Source organism: Diadema setosum, chromosome 20, assembly GCF_964275005.1.
Source record: "Diadema setosum chromosome 20, eeDiaSeto1, whole genome shotgun sequence".
In the NCBI taxonomy this organism is placed as follows: Eukaryota; Metazoa; Echinodermata; class Echinoidea; order Diadematoida; family Diadematidae; genus Diadema; species Diadema setosum.
The window spans coordinates 4,891,043-4,914,791 of record NC_092704.1 but is presented as its reverse complement, the minus strand read 5'-3'; the positions used below and the strand labels follow the sequence as shown (position 1 = coordinate 4,914,791).

The following is a 23,749-nucleotide window of genomic DNA, read 5'->3' as shown; positions in this document are numbered from 1 at the left end:
TCAATCCATGTTTCTCTTTGGGTTTTGGTTTCCTATAAGTACTAAAACAAGTGAAAAAAGAAATGTGTAGGCCTACATTGTACTTGCACAGTTCACGTCTGTGGGCATTTCTACACTGAATGGGACATCAGGTGGAACATTTCAAGGTTGTACAGTGCACTCCCGTTATAATGAACACAGTTATAATGAAATTCCAGTTACAATGAAATGTGACCGTGCACCTCAAAATGAACATAAAGTCGCACACACTGATTTTGCGTGAGGACTGAAAATAAGTGAAATGGGTCAACCTAGCCGAACTTGACTTTTTCAAATTTTCTGAAAGAGCGGGTCTTCCTTTACATTATGCTAAAATTTGGTATCATAGATAGGGCAGGAAATTTTTTTTTTTTTTTTTTTAGCAGTTTATCTCGAACATTTTTGGTAGAATAGTGTGATCAGGTGTGTCTTTGGAATCCCTTTTTCATTTCTGAAAAACCTTGTCCACACTCTTCACTTTCAACTCTAATAACTTTTGAAAGGATAGTGCTGCTGCTTTGAAAGTTAGCATTAATTATGGACAGAATGTGTTAATGAGGCATGCTTAATTTCAGTTTAATCTGATAATCCCTTCATTGTTGTTACTCTGGTGGTTTACTTCCTGTTTTTTGTCCCATTCATTGCACAGCCAGCACGGTTTGGTAAAGATTAAGCGCTTGAATAGACACTGTACTTCAGAGCCTCTTTTCTTTGTACACGATTTGTAGTTCACACTTTTCCTGAGTTTGTGCTTTCTTTCCAATATTTAGATAGGTTTGGAGAGTCCATTTAATTTGAGTTATACATCATTTTATAGCTTAAAGTCTGCTCTTTCAGAATATGGTATTAACTAAAAATTCATGTCTGGCGACTTTTTGTTTATTTTGAGGTGCAGGGTCACAAATAGAAATTTGGGTCACAATGTTATCCACTCTATGTATTTTCATTGTTTAGTTGTTCGTTTATACCAGACATGTCAATACTTGTACTGAGCAAAGACAAAATTTTGCCCTCTCCTAGATTAGGAAGTATTTGTTTGGACAACTTTTTGCCCAGAAATAAAACTTTTTTCTTTTCTTTTTTAAATAACAACAATTTGTAACTAGATGAACTTCATCATAAATGTTTGAACCACTTGTGAATATGGCTTTAAAGACTGGATAGGTAAAGTATCATGAATGAACAAAAAGGCATACAATATGTGACTCTGCATTACAAAACCCAACAAATACTGTAGTCGCCAAAGATGAATGTTTGGTATAGGATAGATAGATTTGAGCTGAAAGAGTACATGTGTAGATTCTAATCTGGAAAGTTTAAACAATTTAAATGGACTCTGCTAGTTGATTAGAAAGAAGGCACACCCTGTGAAAAAGTGCATACTGAGCAAAGAGGTTCTGTAGTGTTTGGACAGTCTTATACTTTAAAACAAATGTTTGCTTGCATTTTGATTTTGCAAGTGCCAAAATTCGTGAAATTAAAATACACAGGAAAGATCTAGACACAACATGCATTGGATGCCATTGGTTTGCAAGTTGTGATTTTTTTTTTTTTTTTTTTGCTGCAAGAAAGCCTGTCAGCTCCAATGTAGTAATTGGGAAATTTTCATGCCACGAATATATCTTGTGTTACAGCATTTATGTGCTCTGTGCAGTGAAAGGAACAAAAGACAGGATGTGAAACAACATCTATAGCAACAACAATGAAGACATTAATGGGATTAACACACCCTGTTAACACGTGAGACCTCCCACACCAAAAGCAGCTACAAGTGGGATTCTTCAAATTTTCTGGTAACAAGATGGTTATACACTCTAGTCTCAAAGCTTTAATTTGATGTATTACGTATTTTGTTAAAAGATGCATTTTACTAAGTTTACATCAAGTGATATTTGAAATCAAACTTAATGAGCATTGGAATTAATTTGTAATTATGTATGGAGAAAAATTGTTCTTTTAAGCTCGCTCTAGGTTTCTTTTTGTTCCAAGATTGTTCGTCGCATGAGAGAGAAAATATTGAACTACATTTTGTATTTCATTTGCCAAGCGAGGGGCATGCACCTGTAAATCAACAGAAAGGACCACAACTGATTACGGGATTATATCCGGTCACCCGACAGGGCGCACACTGTCATTATTGTTTGCTTCAACTATTACACCGAAGTCTGCATCTCTTCAATAGAACAATAAAATGCTTTGAGTTGTAATATCGATCATGGTCTGAAATTTGCACTTGGGCAATGAACAACTTCAGGGAAATAATGTCATCACCAGCCAGTCAGCTTTGAGCAGTTTCTAGGGGGAAACTTAGGAAATTTGCTGAGCATACAGCAGCCCTTGCTCAAGCTGTTCAGCAAAAACTGGGCAGCCGGAAAAAAAATACTTACACATAATTGAATATTTCACTCTTTTCTGGTAAGATTGATGTAGGCCTGTTGAAATTTTTGCTCATGATAGATAAAACTTTATGATTTCCAATCAGCCTAAAAGTCAAAATTTCCTCTTTTTTTATTGGTACCTCAACTAAAGTCTAATTATTCTCAGTTGGATGCCGGCGACATATGGCTGATTTTCAAGTGACGGGTCACATGTTCTATCGTAAGACTGACACCAACTTTGAACGCTGTCAATAGCATTTAGTGTATTCTTTCAAAAGTGATTTGATTAAAAAGTGTGAACAGGGTTAAAAAAAAAAAAAAAAAACATGAAAAGATACCTAATCAGAATATTCTACAAAAAATGTTTTCCATAAAACAGATAAAAATGTAATCTCCCATTTGTTTTACATTCCCAGGAAATCGAAAAATATAGAAGCAGCATGTCAAAAAGTCGTGTCAAAGAGTCAAGACTGGCTATGTTGACCTCTTTCACCATTTTAGTCCTCACACGAAATTGGGGTGTGCAGCTTTTTGTTGGTTTTGTGATGCTTGTCACATGCGGTCTCATGTCCTGTGCAGTAAAACCTCTCATTCATCTCATGTGATCACAGATTAAGTCCCTTTGATTTTTTTTTTTTCAGTTGCAGACTCCCTTCCAGTATAGGGCCTACAACAGATGGACATGGCAGTCTCATGGATTAAGATGGAGGAAGAAGATGATGAGAATGAAGCAGCAGAATATGCATCCCAGTGGAAGGTGGTCTTTATGGACAACATCACTGAAGCAGGTACAATATTGTACATTGTGCATGTAAAGTGATTTCTGTGAAACTGACACAGTTTTTGTAAAACTATTGGCCTAACAATAAGAATGCAGGAACGTACACTGTATGAGAAAATATAAGGCCAAGAAAAATAAATGTACATTGTATTGGCATATGCCGACAGACCCTAAAATATCCTTGACCCTAGAGATTTAAAGAAAAAAGCCCTTCGCTATCGCGAATACAATAGCACATATTCGCTTCCATGCGGTCGCCATTTTATCTCATATGAGTTTCACAACTTATAATCTTTTCTTAATGCAATTTAGCAACTGTTTTTATTTCATCCACGTGTGTGTACATTGTGCCAACCATTCACAGAGACAATTCTGCTTTTACCTACTCCCCAGGAATACATTTCCAATACTAAAATGTATAAGCATTGTGATCTGCATAATCATGTACATGTACTTTTAATCTTCATGAATGGTGCCAGTAACTTCTAATTTCAGATGCTAGGATTTAACCCTAATCCCACCAGATTTTGTTGAGGGACTTGAAACCACCGAGGGGGCCTTTTTGGCCCCCCTTCAGATCTCGGTCATGGATTGCGCGATCCTCGCAAAAATTTGCACGAAGGTAGAGGCCAATGTAATCTACAAGAGTGCATAGTTAGATTTTTCACATTATAGTTTATGTATGTACATGTATTTTATATTAGTTAATTTGTGCTAAGTTATAAAAATGCCAAAAGATAATAATTTGCCTATAAAATAGAAAAATAAAGCTCCAAGACTTCTAATTTTTGATGAACCTATTCTTTTCAATATCCTCAACAGTAATATTGAAGCAAAATTCGGCTTCATACTTATTTTTTATGTATTTTGCTCATTGAATTTATTTTAACTTTTGTTTTTGTTGTTTTTTCGTCAAAATTTGTCGCAGAAACTTTTTAAAGCATAATCAAGCTAAAATAAATCATCAACCATTGAAAGTAAAAATATTTATTTGTATATAAATTCATTGCAAAAACACAATTTACATTGGATTTGTACACAAAATCACGTGTTAGGGCAATTTTTGGGTCGAGAGACTTTTTCAAAAGGGCGTAGCTTCAAAACAGTATGCCCGGGAGCGACAAATTTGGTCTCAAAAGTTGCGCGATACTTGAAAGGTCATAAAATGTCACGGTGAGAGCATAACATGTTGTGGAATAATCATGCGAAACATGCGAATAGGGTTATTAGGGTTAAAATTGTAATGTATAGTTAATACTGTAAAAGTGGATATTTTCGCGCTTGGCTGGGTCAGAAGAGTTTCGTGTGTTTTTAATTCCGCGGAATCAAGACATCACGCACAGGCACATATGGCAAGCAAAAATATTCGCGTGCTTTTATTTTCGCGCTAGTTTCTGGTTCGCGAAATGCGCGAAAATTTGAACACCGCGAAAAATTTCCACTTTTACAGTAGTATTAAACCAAAGCATTTATTGCCACATACAGTTCACCTTGTCACTCCCAAAAGTGTGTCCCATTTCTAAGTAAATGGACTTTATGATTAACATCTTCATGCATGGTGTCGGTAACTTCTAATTCTTTACAATGTATGTCTTTCAATCCCCACTTCCAGAAGAATGTGATACCAACCCATGCTCAATTTCCTCCATTCCAAAACTGGAGAAGGAAAGAGAAGTCCTGGTCAAGACTTACAAGCTACCTCTGTGTGAGGAGTGTGGAGAAGCATTCACAAGCAGTGAAGAGTTCAGACAGCATCTAACAAGACATGGATCCAGACACACCCAAGAGATTCCCGCCCCACCATGTTATGATGGTTATAGGAATGTAATCAACACGCATTGTTCTCAAACCATAAAAGTGGCATCTGATGACAAAGTGGTTCTAGTCCAAAGACAGCAAGTTCCAACTTACCAAACTGATGGTTTGACAGTGTTTGATGGACCGGTAGATTCCTTGTATACCACTGATACAATTGTCAAGGTGGAATCTTCACTGCCAGGAGACCTCCAGATACAAGGAATCAACCGTGACAACTACCATGGCTGTGATGGTATTAAAAATGAATTTTGAATTTTTAGCAGTGCAAACCTGGCAAGAAATATGTCAAGTTTTAAGTATTAACATTCTGCATTGTGCAAAGAGCTGTTTAGACATGTGGCAGATAAATATTTTGACAAAGGATATCTTCATTGCAGTAGTGAAGATGCTTTTAACAATACAATGTATTTGAAATTAGTTGGGAGAGTGAGAAATCTTGCTTTTCTGAAGATTTAAAAAAAAAAAATTCCTTAAATTTCTTCACTTATCACCTTGAGCTTGAGGCCACATTTTTGCATAGATTTAAACCTTCCGGGTTTTTTTAAAGCAAGAATTTTGATTTAAAAAAAATAATTGGGCCCCAAGCTAATCGTGCAGATAAATATTTTGACAAAGGATATCGGCATTGTATAGGGTAAGTTGGGGCAGTGTCCATGTAGCATCGTGATATTTAAAAAATACATTTTGGCATAACTCAATATTAATTATGCTATACATTTATTGTTTGTAGGCTTTACATTTGCATTGAGGCCACACATTTTCCTGGAAATTTTGTGCCTTTCAGACTCAATTTTGATGAAGTTATTAAACAATATGTAACAGTGTCCTGTAGCATCGTGACGTGTCCATGTAGCATCATGATATTTTAAAATATGGTCCTGAGAGACAAATTATGGCAATTAGCATGACCAAATTTTGATCCAATGCACATTTACAAGATATGAATGAGATACCTAAATATCTCAAATTTCCTGTACACAGTTTTAATTTTAAAAGAAGATTACATAATGTATCACGATGCGATGCAGTGTCCTTTTTTTGTGACATTTGGTGGACACCGCATAGCATAGTGACACATTGTGTAATTTTCTTGTAAAAGTAAAACTGTGGAAAGGTGATTCATGAATTTCTTCCGTCGAGATGTTTTCATTGCAGCTGATTGACAAATTGCCCTACATCGACGTAAATAAGCACTGAATTGATCAGTGTTTTAGTAGGAGCCATGCTGCATGCTATAAGGATTAGAAGTGGACACTCAATCAGTTGTTACAAGTGCGTCGCATGCTACTATACGCGCTGTCAATCCTGTAAACAACTTCTGCAATTGTAGTTCGGGCTGCCAGCTAGCCGGCCTTTCTTGCAATAACATGTTGCATAGTATACACTTATATGTACAGTACTTACATGTGCGGGATTTCCGAGTGCGACGTGCGTAAATGTTTGGGACGAACATCTTCGGACATCTTGACTTTTGAGCATGTAGCTGACCGGTATTGACCCACAAAGGTACATGAAAAATGCTGTTAGTGTTCGACCCATTTTATAAATCAAATAATACACAGGTTTAAGCTCGTGACGTTGGAGATGCAACTCACTCTCGGGTATTTACAATGTAGTGCAACATGTTTCACAATTGTAAATACCCTCAAGTGCACTTCATCTCCACCAACGCACTCTCACCTGTGTATTATTTGTATAATATCACATTTTGGTCAAGCTGATTGCAATAATTTGTCTTTTAGGACCAGATTTTAAGTATCACGATGCTACATGGACACGTCACGATGCTACAGGACACTGTTACATATCGTTTTAATAACTTCATCAAAATTGAGTCTGAATGGCACAAAATTTCCAGGAAAATGTATGGTCTCAATACAAATGTTAAGCCTAAAAACAATAGCATAATTAGTATTAAGTTATGCTAAAATGTCAGACTTAGTGCCCCAACTTCATGGAATTACCCAATAGTGAAGACGCTTTGAACAATATTTGAAATTAGTTGGGAAAGTGAGGAATCCTGTTCTAGAGATTTCAAAAATGCCCTACATTTTTTGTCCCCGCCGAACGAGTTCGAGCAGGGGACTATGAAATGGGCTCCGTACGTGTGTGTGTCCGTGTGTGATCAAAATGTTCAATTTGCTACTTCACTGTTATTTATGAGCCAATTTTTATTCTGTTTGCTTTATATGATAGCACTACTCGGGAGCTTAGAAACTTCTACACAGAATTTCAGTTGTGACCTTTGACCTTGACCTTTAACCTATATTGTACATTTTGTACATTTACAAAATGCTACCCCTTCGCCCTTTCTAGCCCGATTTCGATTCCGTTTGCTTTATGTGATGGCACTAGGTGAGGGCTTCAAAACTTCTACTCAGAATTTTGACCTTTCACTTCTTTGACCTTTGACATTGACTTTTGACCTACATTTTGCATTGGCTACAAAATGCTACTCCTTTGCCATTTCTAACCCGATTTCGATTCCGTTTACTTTATGATGAGGCACTAGGTGAGGGCTTCAAAGCTTCTACTCAGAATTTTGACCTTTCACTTCTTTGACCTTTGACCTTGATTTTTGACCTGTATTGTACATTTTGCTACAAAATTCTACTCCTTCGATATTTCTATACCGATTTCGATTCCGTTTGCTTTATGTGAATGCACTAGGTGAGGGCTTCAAAACTTCTTCACAGAATTTTGACCTTTGACTTCTTTGACCTTTGACATTGACTTTTGACCTACATTTTGCATTGGCTACAAAATGCTACTCCTTTGCCATTTCTAACCCGATTTCGATTCCGTTTACTTTATGATGAGGTACTACTGTAGGTGAGGACTTATAAACATCTACACAGAGTTTTGACCTTTGACTTCTTTGACCTTTGACATTGATTTTTGACCTACATTGTACATTGGCTTGGGTACAACATGCTACTCCTTCGCCATTTCTAACCCGATTTCGATTCCGTTTACTTTATGTGATGGCACTACTGTAGGTGAGGGCATAAAAACGTCTACACAGAATTTTGACCTTTGACTTCTTTGACCTTTGACCTTGATTTTTTACCTGTATTGTACATTTTGCTACAAAATGCTACTCCTTCGCCATTTCTATACCTATTTCAATTCCGTTTGTTTTATGTGATGGCACTAGGTGAGGGCTTCAAAACTTCACAGAATTTTGACCTTTGACTTCTTTGACCTTTTACCTTGATTTTTGACCTACATTTTATTATACATTGGCTACAAATGCTACTCCTTCGCCATTTCTAACCCGATTTCGATTCTGTTTGCTTAATGTGATGGCACAAGGTGAGGGCTTCAAAACTTCTACACAGAATTTTGACCTTTGACTTCTTTGACCTTTGACATTGATTTTTGACCTATATTGTACATTTTGCTACAAAATGCTACTTCCGGCGGGAACATATATTATGCACCACGTAATTTCTACTTTTCCTTGTTCACTTATCACCTTGACTTGAGGCCCCAATATTCTGAAGATAAAAGCTTCCTTTTTTTTTCAATAGGAAGAATTTCAATATAAGAAAATAAGCCCTATCTTAATCCACAATGCATTTACTTATTCCAATACTAAAATGTACAGGCTTTGTGATCTGCATTTGTAATTTTAATCTTCATGAATGGTGTCAGTGAATTCTAATTCCAGATGCTCGAATTTAAAGTTGTAGTATACAATTATTAAAGCATTTGTTGCCAAGAACAATTCACCTTTTTGCTCCCCAAAAGTGTTTTTCATTACGGGAACGAATGGAATTTGTAAAGAACATTTTCATGAATGGTGCCAGTAACTTCTAATTCTTTACCATGTTTGTCTTTCAATACCCACTTTAATACAGAAGAACATGATACCAACCCATGCTCAACTTCCTCTATTCCAAAATTTGAGAAGGAAAGAGAAGTTGTGGTCCAGGTTTACAAGCTTCCTCTGCGTGAGGAGTGTGGAGAAACATTCACAAGCATTGAAGATTTCGAACCGCACCAAACAAGACATGGATCCAGAGACACTCAAGAGAGCCCCGCCCCACCAAGTGATGATGGTGATAGGAATGTAACCAACATGCCTTATTCTCAAACCATAAAAGTGGAATCTACTGACAAAGTGGGTCTGGTCCAAAGGCAGCAACATGCAACTAACCAAGTTGATGGTTTGACAGTCTTTGATGGACCTGTAGATTCCATGTATACCACTGATACAATTGTCAAGGTTGAATCTTCACTGCCAGGAGACCTCCAAATACAAGCAAGCAACCGTGACAACTACCATGACTGTGATGGTAATGAATTTTGAATTTTTAGCAGTGCACACCTGGCAAGAAATATGTGACCCGCTACAACAAAATGATCCTAAAGTCGGGCGAGGTCGATTATTTGAAAATTGCATGACACAATTCCCTAATCTTTCTGCTTTAAATTGATATATAACACGTCTTATAGAAATAATTGGCTGCGGAGATATCGATGTTTAAAAGAGAGCATGTCAAGACGTCTGGGAAATCACTATTTCGAAAAAAGCGCCCTAAAAGTTCTCCTTGCGACGCAATCACAATCAAGAGACACGCATGTCAGTATTCACCTCCGGACAATAGAAGTTAAGCCCTGGCAACCGCCGAAATGCTCGTTCAAACACAGCGTCGGCGGTATCCTCAGCGACCAATCAGTGACCAGGATGTCAGGAGAAGCGGCTAGGCATAGCGCAACCCGCCCGCACGCACCAGTCGACTGGGCAGTGTGCGAGCTTCACGCCTCGGTTAGCGGCAAGCAGCAAACTGACCAATGAGATCACTCTGGTCGTTGTTAGGGGCGGAGCCTATGTGTGGCGGTTAATCCGAATGTTCGAACCAGTTTCTGCTTCGTTGAAACGCCAAAAAAACATGGCCGAGAAAAACGCTATTTTTTGGTCTTTCCTTTCATCATTTTGCTTCAAAATTTCGACAGATGATAGAAGACATGTCAGACTCTAATAATATGTCAAATTCAGAAAATCGTAAGTTTTGACCAGTTTTGATGCTCTAACTTCAAACTCGATTTTCACGGCTTCGACCGTGCGCGACTTTAGGACCATTTTGTTGTAGCGGGTCACATATGTCAAGTTAAGTATTAACATTCTGCATTGTGCGAAGAGCTGTTTTGACATATGGCAGATAAATATTTTGACAAAGGATATCTTTATTGTAATAGTGAAGATGCTTTTAACAATATTTGAAATTAGGAGAGTGAGAAATCTTGCTTTTCTGAAGATTAAAAAAAGTCTTTACATTTCTTCACTTATCACCTTGAGCTTCAGGCCTCATTTTTGCATAGATTTAAACCTTTGGGTTTTTTTTTTTTTTTAAGGAAGAATTTTGATATAGATAAAAATGGGCCCCAAGTTAATCCCCAATGCATTTATTTATTCCAATACTAAAATGTATAGGCTTTGTGATCTGCATTTGTACTTTTAATCTGCATGAATGGTGTCAGTAAATTTTAATTCCAGATGCTCGAATTTAAAGTTGTAGTATACAGTTAGTAAAGCATTTGTTGCCAAGGACAATTCACCTTTTTGCTCCCCAAAAGTGTTTTTTATTTCGGGAATGAATGGACTTTGTTAAAAACATCTTCATGTATGGTGACAGTAACTTCTAATTCTTCACCATGTTTGTCTTTCAACACCCACTTACAGAAGAACGTGATACCAACCCATGCTCAACTTCCTCCATTCCAAAACTGGAGAAGGAAAGAGAAGTCGTGGTCAAGACTTGCAAGCTCCCTCTGCGTGAGGAGTGTGGAGAAGCATTTACAAGCAGTGAAGATTTCAGACAGCACCTAACAAGACATGGATCCAGACACACCCAAGAGAGCCCTACCCCACCAAGTGATGATGGTGATAGGAATGTAACCAACATGCATTATTCTCAAACCATAAAAGTGGAATCTACTGACAAAGTGGGTCTGGTCCAAAGGCAGCAACTTACAACTAACCAAGCTGATGGTTTGACAGTCTTTGATGGACTGGTAGATTCCATGTATACCACTGATACAATTGTCAAGGTTGAATCGTCACTGCCAGGAGACCTCCAGATACAAGCAAGCAGCCATGACAACTACCATGACTGTGATGGTAATTAATTTTTACTTTTTAGCAATGCAAACCTGGCAAGAAATATGTCAAGTTAACTTTTAACATTCTGCATTGCGCAAAGAACTGTTAAGACATGTGCAGATAAATATTTTGACAAAGGATATGTTCATTGTAATAGTGAGATGCTTTTAACAATATCTGAAATTAGTTGGGTTAGTGAGAATTCCTGTTCTAAAGAATGAAAAAATGCCTTACATTTTTTCACTATCACCTTGACTTCAGGCCCTAGTTTTCTGAAGATAAAAGCTTCCTTTTTTATGCCCCCGCCCCCCGGGCGGTCGGGTGGTCGGTCCGTTGCAAATCTTGCGTCGCGAACTACTTCCTCAGTTTTCAACTGATTCCCATAAAACTTGGCACAGATGTGTGCCTTGGGTTGTAGATGTGCAAGACATATTTTTTGTCAGTACCCAAAATATACGTTGCCATGGTAACGGCATATTATGGGCAAAAATGGGTACAAATCTTGTGTCGCGAACTCCTCCCACAGTTTTTGATCAATTTTTATGAAATTAGGTACAGATGTTCATCTGAATATGTTAATGTGCAAGACACATATTTCCGCAGTGGCAAAAAGTGCGTTGCCATGGTAACGGCATGTTATTGGTAAAATATAGGGCAAAATGCTTCATGGCAAAACTGCTTCATCAGTGTTCTTCCAATTCTCATGGAATTCATATTAAATGTTTGTCTTAGGATATAGGTCAGCATGACACATTTCTTGACAGTGACAAAAAGTATGTTGCCATGGTAACAGCTCATATTATGAGCCAAAATGATGGAAAATTTTGTGTTGCAAACTACTTCCTCAGTTTTTGCCCAATTTCCATGAAACTTGGTACAGATGTGTGCCTTTGGTAGTAGATGTGCAAGACGCATTTTTTGACAGTACCTGAAAGTACGTTGCCATGGTAACGGCATATTAATGGCAGAAGATCAAGGAAAGATCTTGCGGATTTAACTACTTCCTCAGTTTTTTGACCAAAGCTTAGGAAATGTGGCACACACCTTGATCTTGGTGGGAAGATGTGGAAGACATATTTTTCGGACGTGTCGGAAGCTGCGTTGCCATGGTAACGGCATATAAATGGCAGAAGATCAAGGAAAGATCTTGCGGATTGAACTACTTCCTCTGTATTCGACTGAAGCTCATGAAATGTGGCACACACATTGGTCTTGGTGGGAAGATGTGCAAGACATATTTTTTGGACGTGTCGGAAGCTGCGTTGCCATGGTAACGGCATATTAATTGCAGAAGATCAAGGAAAGATCTTGTGGATTGAACTACTTCCTCAGTTTTTGACAAAAGCTTATGAAATGTGGCACACACAATAGTCTTGGTGGGAAGATGTGCAAGACATATTTTTCGGACGTGTCGGAAGTTGCGTTGCCATGGTAACGGCATTTAAATGGCAGAAGATCAAGGAAAGATCATTCCTTGGGTAAGACTGCCATCACGGGGCGGGGGTATTAATCACCTTAAGTGATATTTCTAGTTTTCAATGGGAAGAAATTCGATATAAGAAAATAAGCTCTATGTTAGTCCACAATGCATTTATTTATTCCAATACTAAAATGTATAGGCTTTGTGATAATCATTAAGTACTTTTAATCTTCATGAATGGTGTCAGTAAATTCTAATTCCAGATGCTCGAATTTAAAGTTGTAGTATACAGTTAGTAAAGTATTTGTTGCCAAGGACAATTCACCTTTTTGCTCCCCAAAAGTGTTTTTCATTACGGGAATGAATGGAATTTGTAATGAACATCTTCATGAATGGTGCCAGTAACTTCTAATTCTTTACAATGTATGTCTTTCAATACCCACTTGCAGAAGAACGTGATACCAACCCATGCTCAACTTCTTCAATTCCAAAACTTGAGAAGGAAAGAGAAGATGTGGTCAGAACTTACAAGCTTCCTCTGCATGAGGAGTGTGGAGAAGCATTCACAAGCAATGAAGATTTCAAACAGCACCAAACAAGACATGGATCCAGACACACCCAAGAGAGCCCCGCCCCACCAAGTGATGATGGTGATAGGAATGTAACCAACATGCATTATTCTCAAACCATAAAAGTGGAATCTACTGACAAAGTGGGTCTGGTCCAAAGGCAGCAACTTACAACTAACCAAGCTGATGGTTTGACAGTCTTTGATGGACTGGTAGATTCCATGTATACCACTGATACAATTGTTAAGGTTGAATCTTCACTGCCAGGAGACCTCCAGATACAAGCGAGCAGCCATGACAACTACCATTACTGTGATGGTAATGAAGTTTGAATTTTTAGCAATGCAAACTTTGCAAAAAATAAGCTAACAATCAAAATTCTACATTGTGTGAAGAACTGTTCAGACATGTGGCAAATAGATATTTTGACAAAGGATATGTGCATTGTAATAGTGAGATGCTTTTAACAATACATGTATTTGAAATTAGTTGGGAGAGTGAAAAATCCTGCTGTTCTAAAGATTGTAAAAATGCCCTACATTTCTTCCCTTATCACATTGAGCTTAAGGCTTCAGTTTTGTGAAGATAAAAGCTTCCATTTTTCTTTTAATAGAAAGAATGTCGACATAAGATAACAAGCTCTAAGCTAATTCACAATGCATTTATTTATTCCAATACTAAAATGTATAAGCTTCGTGATCTTCATAATCATGTACTTTTAATCTTCATGAATGGTGCCAGTAACTTATGATTCCACATAATCGAATTTAGAGTTGTAGTACAGTGTATATAGTAAGTAAAGCATTTCACACCAAGGACAGTTCACCTATTTCGCTCCCCAAAAGTGTTTTTCATTTAACTGAAATGAATGGGCTTAATTGTGAACATCTTTATAGAATGGTGCCAGTAACTTTAATTCTATACAATTTATATCTTTCAATTCTCAATTGCAGAAGACTATGATGCCAACCCATGTTCAACTTCCTCCATTCCAAAACTGGAGAAGGAAAGAGAAATCATGGTCAGGACTTACAAGCTACCTCTGTGTGAGGAGTGTGGAGAAGCATTCACAAGCAGTGAAGATTTGAGACAGCACCAGACAAGACATGGATCCAGACACACCCAAGAGAGCCCTGCTCCACCAGGTAATGATACTGATAGGAATGTAACCAACATGTATTATTCTCAAACCATAAAAGTGGCATCTGATGATCCAAAGGTAGCAACTTGCAACTTACCAGGCTGATGGTTTGACAGTCTTTTTTGGACCGGTAGATTCCCTACATGCCACTGAGACAATTGTGAAGGTTCAAACAAACACTACATGTATTTAATGAGAGGACGCCGGTCACAATGTGATAAAAACTAGTTTCCAGGCCCCTGCCCAACTGGACTCCGTGGCAACAAAGTCTATGCCCCGCGGCAGTGTCGCCACCTTTACAGAAGACAAATTACTGTGCAGGACAAAACCACCTTCATCTATTAATACTAGTTTTCGACGTTGAAAGCATCAGTATTCTGAATAGCGAAATACAGTTGTAGTACGGGCAGAGGGTCTGGAAGCCAGACTAAATGTGGTACCTCATTAAGCCCGGTTTGTGTTTACAGTGAGAAAAGGCTGGGCTCGGTCGCGGCTTGGCCATGGCCAAGACTACCTCTAGAGCCAAATGCACGGCCAATATTGGTACCACAAATAACGGCCTAGCCTGGCCTTTTCACTCACTGTAAACTGGGTCTAAGTTAATCCACAATGCATTGAATTAAAGGCTTAGTTGCATGCTTGAAAATGAATCTTTGTGACTTTTTTGTGCATTAGCAAATAAAATATACTGTATGAGCTGTTATTTTTGTGAATTTCACGCATGACAGTTAGATCCATGCAAAAATGTCTTGATGTTATCATGTGCCCTGTTAATAGAGCATTGAAGGGTGTGTACACTTCTGGTCGAGGTGAGGATTTGGCTTTTAATGTTTTGCGAGATATTCAGAAACCACTCTATGAGATGTCAAAGAGCACGCAATTCTAAGGGGTATCAAAAGTTTATTTGATGAAAATCAGTTTTGAAATGGCTGAGATATCCAAAAACAAAGTGGAACAAAGAGATTGTAATAAACGACGTGGCCTGTCGCCTTTTATCACTTTTGTATATGTCGGCCATTTGAAAACCAATTTTCTTCAAATGAATGTTGAGTCCCTGTTAGAATTACATGCTCTTTCATATTTCAGAAGAGGTTTCTCATTATCTCACTTAGGAATGTTCAAAACGTGAATCCCAACCCAAAGCAGTACTGTACAGTCCCTTTGACGTAAGCGTTGGTGTCAATTAGTAAAAACATCTTGCGAAAATGTCTATGGCCCTGTCATTCGCGAAAATATCTGTAAGCAAAAATAACAGCATATACAGTAAATATGTAATCCTGCATCACAAAACCAAAAAGTCGCGAGACACAGATTTTTAGTTTAGGGCAGATCCTGAAAGAACAGACTCTAAGCTTTACAATGATGTGTAGCTCAAGTGAAATGGACTCTCCTAGACTGTGTAAATGTTGGAAAGAAAGCGCACACTCTTGAGAAGGGTGAACCAAGAAAAGAGTCTCTAAAGTACAGGGTCTCTTCAAGCACTTAATCTTCACCAAACCATGCCAGCTGTGCAATGAACAGAACAAAATGCAGGGTGTAAACCACTGGAGCAACAACAATGAAAAGAGTATCAGGGCCCCGTTTTATCAAAAGATAAAATCGATTTTAAATTTCCTTTCTACACAGGCTGCCGTAGACTTGCAGTTGAAATCAACTATATAATCAATTTTAACTCTTCATAAAACAGGGCCCAGGTAGGCTGAATTTTATGCTCTATCAGCACATTCTGTTCATGATTAATGCCAACTTTCAAAGCATTAACTTTAGCCCTTCAAAAGTTAGTAAACTTGAAAGTAAAGAGTGTGCAAAGGGCTTTCAAGAAATGAAAAGGGTCTCTTAGATATACCTGATCTCATATTATACTCTACAAAAAAAGAAAAGTTGTAGAGAAACTGCTGAAAATGCACTTTCCCATTCATTTTAGGATCCCAACTTTGAAGATAATGTAGAAGAAGGGTAGTTCTTTCTGAAAATATGAAAACCCAATACTGACTTGATTGACCCATTTCACCTTTATGGAGTCCTGACTTAAAATCAAGGGATGCGATGTAGTTTTATGTCATTTTGTTATTTCAACAGGTGAAACAAAGAACCCTGTTCTGAATGGTGATGAGGATTCTGTGTCGCGGACAAGCACTCTTAATCAAAATGAAATCCAGAGAGACTTTTATGAAGCAGGATCCGACCAACATTGCAACTCTGCACGTGTTGCAAGTAATGCAAAGTGTCTGGCAATTGCAGGGATGATGAATGACACACCATCAGTGGACAGTGAGAAGACTAATACAGCCCCATCAGCCTCGACAGGGCAAGATGTACCAGCAGAGGATAAGGAGGGGCTGGTTTTCCCAGCACTTGGTCTTAGAGGAGAAAGGCTTACACACGCAGCAGACCCCCAAGAAAAAAATCTTACCAGCCATATGTCAAGTAATGCCAACAACCCAGATTCCTTCAGTGAGACTTTAGAGGCACCCCATCATGTGTCACAGAAGAGGATGAAATTGCACAAACACCAAGGCAAGCTGAAGTCAAAGGGACCCAAGCACATTCCTGCAAGAAAACAGGGCAAAGTGTGCAGGAAATCCACATCAAAGAAAAATATGTATCGCCACTTGAAGGTGCAGTTAGGTGAGAAGCCATTCCGATGTAAAGTTTGTTCAAGGTGCTTCTCACAGAAAGGTTCCCTCAAACAGCATATGTCTTTGCACGGTCACATACACACATGTGAAACTACTGACCCAAATTCGTTTAGTGAGACAGTGAGATCAACCTCTCTTGATTTGTCAAAGAAGAGGATGAACTCACATGACGACCAGAGTAAGCCAGAGGGGGAGGGATCCAAGCACTCTTCCGAAAAAAGAGAGCAGTGCAAAGTGTGCGGGAAATCTATAGTAAAGAATTATATGAGGATCCACATGAGGGTGCACACGGGGGAGAAGCCATTCCGCTGTAAAGTTTGTTCATCATGCTTCACACAGAGTTCTGCCCTCAATCAGCACATGAGAATGCACACAGGGGAGAAGCCATTCCGATGTAAAGTTTGTTCATCATGCTTCACACAGAGTTCTGCCCTCAATCAGCACATGAGAGTGCACACGGGGGAGAAGCCATTCCGGTGTAAAGTTTGTTCAAGGTGCTTCTCACAGAGTGGTTCCCTCAAACAGCACATGTCTTTGCATGGTCCCATGCACACATGTGATACGACTAACCCAAAGTCATTTAGTGAGACAGTGAGGGCAACCTCTCTTGATGTGTCGAAGAAAAGGATGAAAGACGAACACCAAAGCAAGCCCCAATTCAAGAAACACAAGCGCACAAGAGAGCAGTGTAAAGTATGCGGTATTACCATTCTTAAGCGGAGTATGACGATCCACATGAGACTGCACACAGGTGAGAAGCCATTCCGCTGTAAAGTTTGTTCAAAGTGCTTTGCAGCGAGTGGGTCCCTCAAACTGCACATGAGAGTGCACACAGGGGAGAAGCCATTCCGCTGTAAAGTTTGTTCAAGGTGCTTCGCACAGAGTGGGTCCCTCAATCAGCACATGAGAGTGCACACGGGGGAGAGGCCATACCGCTGTAAAGTTTGTTCAAAGTGCTTCACAAAGAGTTGGTCACTCAAAGGGCACATGTCCTTGCATGATCCAAGCATACTAGATGATAACCCTAACCAGGATTTGTTTGCTGAGGTTATATATATGAGCACAGCCTGTGTTGAGGTGAGGAGGGAGAGTGTGAAAATCATATGAACAACAAAGCAAGCCCGAGTAGAAGCGATGTAAGTGCTCATCTATTAAAGAGCAGCGCAAAGTGCACGAGAAATCTATATCATAGGAAAATAAAATTCACCATATGAGGGTGCACACTGGTGAGAAGCCATTATCCTGCAAAGTTTGTTTCAAGTGCTTCACTCAGCGAGGGTCCCCTAATCGCCACATGTCTTTGCACAGTCGCTGGCATGCCTGCTTCCCCAAGTATTGTACACCTGCCAGATCTGCCACGAATCATTGGTCCACCAATGCAGGTTCAATGATCACATGAAGAAACGTTTTCAGGAATATACCTTGCCATCAATTAAAAAAAGAAAAAGCTGCCGTTCCAACATGAAAAAAGTAGTATGAGTAATCTATGTGTTAACTTCATTCTTAATGAATTTTTGTTGGAATTGAGGGGAACCTTTGAAAAAAGGATGGGGTAGCTAAGATTTTTTGTCGAGCCCACCAGAGGTGAGGGGTGACTAAAAGGGATTGCCTGCGGTGTATGTCCGTCTGTCGTCCATCAGTCGTCCGTCTGTCCGTCCGTCGTCTGTCCTGAACGCTACAAAAACTTCAATAACTCTTTACTCTTTGCTTCAATTACAATCAAATTTCGAGGGAAGAGGGGTCATACAAAGTTTCACATTTTACCATAATATGAAGGTTACCTCAAAGTCAAAGCTCACAGGCAGGGGTCAATGAACTTTAGGGCCCAATGTTAAGTTTTTATGGTGCATTTTTCTATTATGGGTCCTAACTTTTGATCCATAACTCCATTTGTGAGTAAACTTGGTGGTAGATGTCCCTTGGGGAGTGGATGGTCACCACAAGGTCAAAGGTCACAAACATAGGCCAACAAACTTTAAGAGCGCAATGTTAAGTTTTTGTGGCGCATTTCTATTATGGGTCATACTTTTTGATCTTTAGGTCTGTTTGTGACTAAACTTAGATGGTAGATACCCCTTGGGGAGTGGATGATCACCACAAGGTCAAAGGGCACAGGTAGGGGTCAACAAATATTTAGAGCCCAATTTTAATATAAGTTTTTATGGCGCGTTTCTATTACTAGTATGGGTCATAACTTGTAATCCATAACTCCATTTGTGAGTAAACTTGGACGGTAGTTGTCCCTTGGGGAGTGGATGGTCACCACAAGTTCAAAGGTCATAATCATGGGTCAACAAACTTTTGGAGCCCAATGTTAAGATTTGATGGCGCGTTTCTATTATGGGTCGTAACTTTTAATCCATAACTCCATTTGTGAGTAAACTTGGATGGTAGATGTCCCTTGGGGAGTGGATGGTCACCACAAGGTCAAAGGTCACAATCCTGGGTCAACGAACTTTTGGGGCCCAATGTTAAGATTTGATGGCGCGTTTCTATTATGGGTGATAACTTTTGATCCATAACTCGCGTTTGTGTCCAAACTTGGATGGTAGATGTCCCTTGGGGAGTGAATGATTACCTCAAGGTCAAAGGTCACAGGCAGGGGTCAATGAACTTTAAGGGCCCAATGATAATTTTTTATGGCAGGTTTATTCTTTTTTGCCATAAATTTTTACCCTCTTATGTCTCTTTTTATCTGTTATATCCCATTTGGGTGAGACATATTATGGCACTTGCCTTGTTTAATGTTACCTCTTCTATTCTTTACGTGCCCAGACATTGTCAATAGATTGCCAGTGGTGGCATTGTAAGGCTTCTGTCCAGTTAGGCGTGCATAACCCAAGGGTACACTGTTTATATTCCCGCACTAAAAGTGCTGTTGCAGATCAATTTGATATTCAAAGTATAATCACAGCTCTGTTATGATTGATCATGAAATCAGTGATAACTCTGACCCATACAGGCAGTGTTTGAGTTTAACTTGCATTACACTGTATACATTACAATGTATATCAAATAAAGAATCTGCCTGATGAAATCAGCACTTCGATTTTCTGACATGAAAAATTTCTCTAGTTCAACTGAAGTGGACGTCATGCATGGAGAATTCCATGTATAGTGTGTCTTTGGAGGTTTTGATGTATATGAATGTGGCCATAATGCTTTTTGCATGCAATTCTGCACAAAGAATCATATTACACACACAGTGTAGAGTCGTTTCACCTGTGTGGTTTACCGTGGAGAAATATCACTCACTATTATCAGATGATGTCATCCACTCCAAGTATAAAAACATTGTACATGTAATTCCTAATGATAGAAATCATGAATATACTGTATCGTCAGCGGTCATCCGAGCCGTCACTGTAATTTTTGTGTAAGAATAGCATTTGCAGATACAAACCTGTAATCTCGTTTGAAGTTTACCCATGTTTCAATCATGATTGGTACACTTTTATATTTGACATTTACAATTACTTTTGTAATATGTTGAATTCTTACTGTAACGTATGATGTATATTTCGAATTGCATTGTTAGGAATAATGCAAGAAATCACAAGAGATCTACATATTCGGTTTGCAAAGAACATGTTCATTTACCACGTATAGGACAGTTTTGTTGACCGCACATACTGTACTTGTGGTCAATGAACGTCATAGGCCTATATCAAAAGATTAAGTGCAAAGTCAATGCTCCCGATATAAGATGGTACGTTGACCGCGCTCACTGTGTTTGCGGTTATCCGAAGTGTCATTAGGAGAGGACGGCATATCACTGGGTTCTAACATGCGCGCCTTTGGGAAATGATCAAAAAATAAATGCCATGACTATATTAAAGTGATGATTACACAAAAATTAAATCAAATTAGAAACTGAACATTTCATAGTACATGAATGTAAAATGGAATGTTTACTATCAAAATCTCAAAATCAAAATTTTGACCAAAAATTGGGGTATACCTGTACAACGTTTGGGATGACCACCAACGATATGAACACTGATGATCATGCTGTGGAAGGAACCATTAGCACCTATTGTGGAATGTTGGCAAAGAAATGTATTTATGAGTTTTGTGTCATTTGCTAATACAACTTGTAACACCCTGTTATGAATGGCAATGCAGATTTTGTGTCCAGAACAAGCAATCCTATGCAAAGCGAAATGTCAAGAGATTGTGTTAAAGCATAATCTGACAAGGAAATGTGCACAGATGTTCTCCTTTGTAATTCATTCCGTGCTTCAAATAGTACAAAGTGTCCCACAGTTGCAGGTAAAACCATCAGTGGATGGTAAGAAGACCTGGGCCCCATTTCATAAAAGGTGTTAGGATGGCAACTCTTGCTGGAATGGCAACTTCCAATAGCATTAGCCAATCAGGAAGCTGGATTCTTGTCGTTGTCATGACAATTGCCATTCCAGCAAGAGTTGCTATCTTATCAACTTTTTATGAAATGGGGCCCAGTACAGCCTCATCGGCCTCAGCAGGAGAAGCCATACCAGCAGAGGATAAAAGAGGGCTAGTTTTCTCAGCACGTGGTCTTTAATAGAGGAGAAAGGTTGGCACAAGCTGCAAATTACAAAGTAAACAACTTGACCAGCCTTATTAGATGAACTGTAATACACTCAGGTATCTGAAACCCAGATTGATTTAGTGAGACTATGAGGGAAACCTACCTTGATTTGTCACAGAAAAGGATGAAATCACATGAACACCAAAGAAAGCCCCATAGAAGCTTTTCTTTGTTAGAGAGCAGTGCAAAGTATGCAGGAAATCCATGTTAAGGTGCAATATGATTCTCCTCATGGGTGCGCACACTTGGGAGAAACCATTCCGCTGTAAAGTCCTTTCAAAGTGCTTACAAAGGTGAACCTCAAATGGCACATGTCTTTGCATGGTCGCATGCTCACCTACACCTTAAACATTTGCAACAAATCATGAGGCACGTATCACAATGTTAGTACAATGTAATCTGATGAGGAAGCACAGTTGCAAGGAATTTAGCCAGCCAGCATGAAGCTGCAGATCCTACAGGAATTATTGGCAATTTTTATCTGGTCTTTAATTTGATTGAATTTTCTGCCTCTGTCCAGTACAAAAGCCATTGGTACATAGTTTACACTCTTCTCAATTATGTGGCAGATGAATTGGCAATGTTATTTAAATGTACTTGGACCCTGCTTGATCAAGCAAGAGTTATGATTGAACATGAAATCAAGACCCTGGTAACCACCTTCCTTTAACAAGACATAGCTCTATTACACACTTCTTTTGGTCTTTTGTCTTGCCTCACCGATCTTAGTGGCAACATTTTTTTTCTTTGTTTTGTTTTGTTTTTGCTTTTAACTTAGTCTTTACCATGATAATGTGTGAGCTATGTACATTAAGAAGAATTACATACATCTACATGTATCTTCAATTTTGATGCACCTGTAGAGTTGGGTACGAGGAATATCATTACACGCACTTTGAGGTGATGTGTGTAAAGTGGTATTCCCATTGTATACCAGCAATGCCGTGTTATGGATACACTTGTATTAGACGTGTACCTTTTGCTGGTTTTGCTGTGTAAATTCACTGATTGTTTAACTATACTTTGTATAAATCTAACTGACAACCAAAATCTTGATTTGGGGTTTGGTAGGGTTTTTTGTTGTTGATTTTTTTTTCTTGTTTATGCCTAGCATGCTAGCCATTCTTCGTCCACTAGCACTCGTTGCCATCAGAGGGTGTTTCATAAAGTTCTTAAAATTACGAACGACTGAAGAACATGTGGTGATCAGTTTTTGTGCTGAGTTATTGAAATGCTGATAGGTATAGCACATGAGAACTGATTACCAGTCGTTAGTCATTTGTAACTTTGAAAACAGCTTTATGAAACATCCCCTGGCATGCCTGGACAGTGAATACAAAGTGATGTAAAATAAAATTGCTTGCAGCTGTCTGCTGTTTTGCTGTCTGGTCATTATTTCATTTATATTCTGAATGACATGATTGTGATTGTATGTGATGGTAAATTGGTGTACTGTACTACATTTCATCCATTCATGACATTTAAAAAAATAATGTATCAAAATTATGATCATATGAAATATACATGTGCTTATATGAAATATTTGTTTATTTGTCTCGGGACAGAGAAATCATTTTATCTGCCCCACAAGAAGACTTTTGCCTAAAAGAGACCAATGGCTGTCAATCTTGAAAGTGTATAGTCTGGTATATTGCCATGATATAAGTAGAATGATATAGAATATTAAGAGTATTCTTATTCTTTTTTTTTTTGTAGTGTACTTCTGTTGGTATTCACCACTAGAATTGCAAAGACAGTGGTAGTCTTTTAAAAATGGCGGTTTTTGTTTTTCTCAACCTGCTCCATGGAAAGGTGTATAACAGAGATGAGTCAAATCTATTTTGCATGAAAGCTTTCATTAATCACAGTGTGTTAATGAAGCATTGTGTATATTCTGCATGTCATACATGTTTAACATCTTATGTTATGTCCATTGTATATGCATTTTCCTGCTAATGAAAAGTGTTCTGCAAAAAGTCTGGCCATCTGTTTTTTGTGATCTCTTCCGTTTGGCCCAAGGAATATTCAGATGCTACGCTACTAGGCAGTTACGCGTGTACCATTAATAGATTAATGGTTTTGTCCTTTTGTTTTACATGTTCTCATGGGACAATTGTATTTTGTGCAAACAAGATGACTGTAATAAATATGGATTCATTTAAATTGTGTATCTTGAGTTACATTGGATTTGTACTAATTTATACTTTTTTATGCTTCCAGATGATGCTCCATCTACTTTCAATGGTGTATAAAGAGATTTTTTTTTTTTCACAAGCTACTGAGAATTTCAATTCACTGACTTC

General features: G+C 38.5%; 2 protein-coding genes across 2 annotated transcripts in view; both read left to right on the top strand.

The window, feature by feature from the left end:
• The window catches only part of LOC140243673 (uncharacterized), a 101,880-nt gene that overhangs the window by 1,090 nt on the left and 77,041 nt on the right, over positions 1-23,749 (top strand). The gene's annotated exons all lie outside the window — the stretch shown is intronic.
• LOC140243672 (uncharacterized) lies at positions 16,529-18,103 on the top strand. The gene has a single exon (XM_072323337.1). It carries the CDS (start codon positions 16,655-16,657, stop codon positions 17,978-17,980), a length of 1,326 nt encoding a protein of 441 aa, XP_072179438.1. The 5' UTR covers positions 16,529-16,654; the 3' UTR covers positions 17,981-18,103.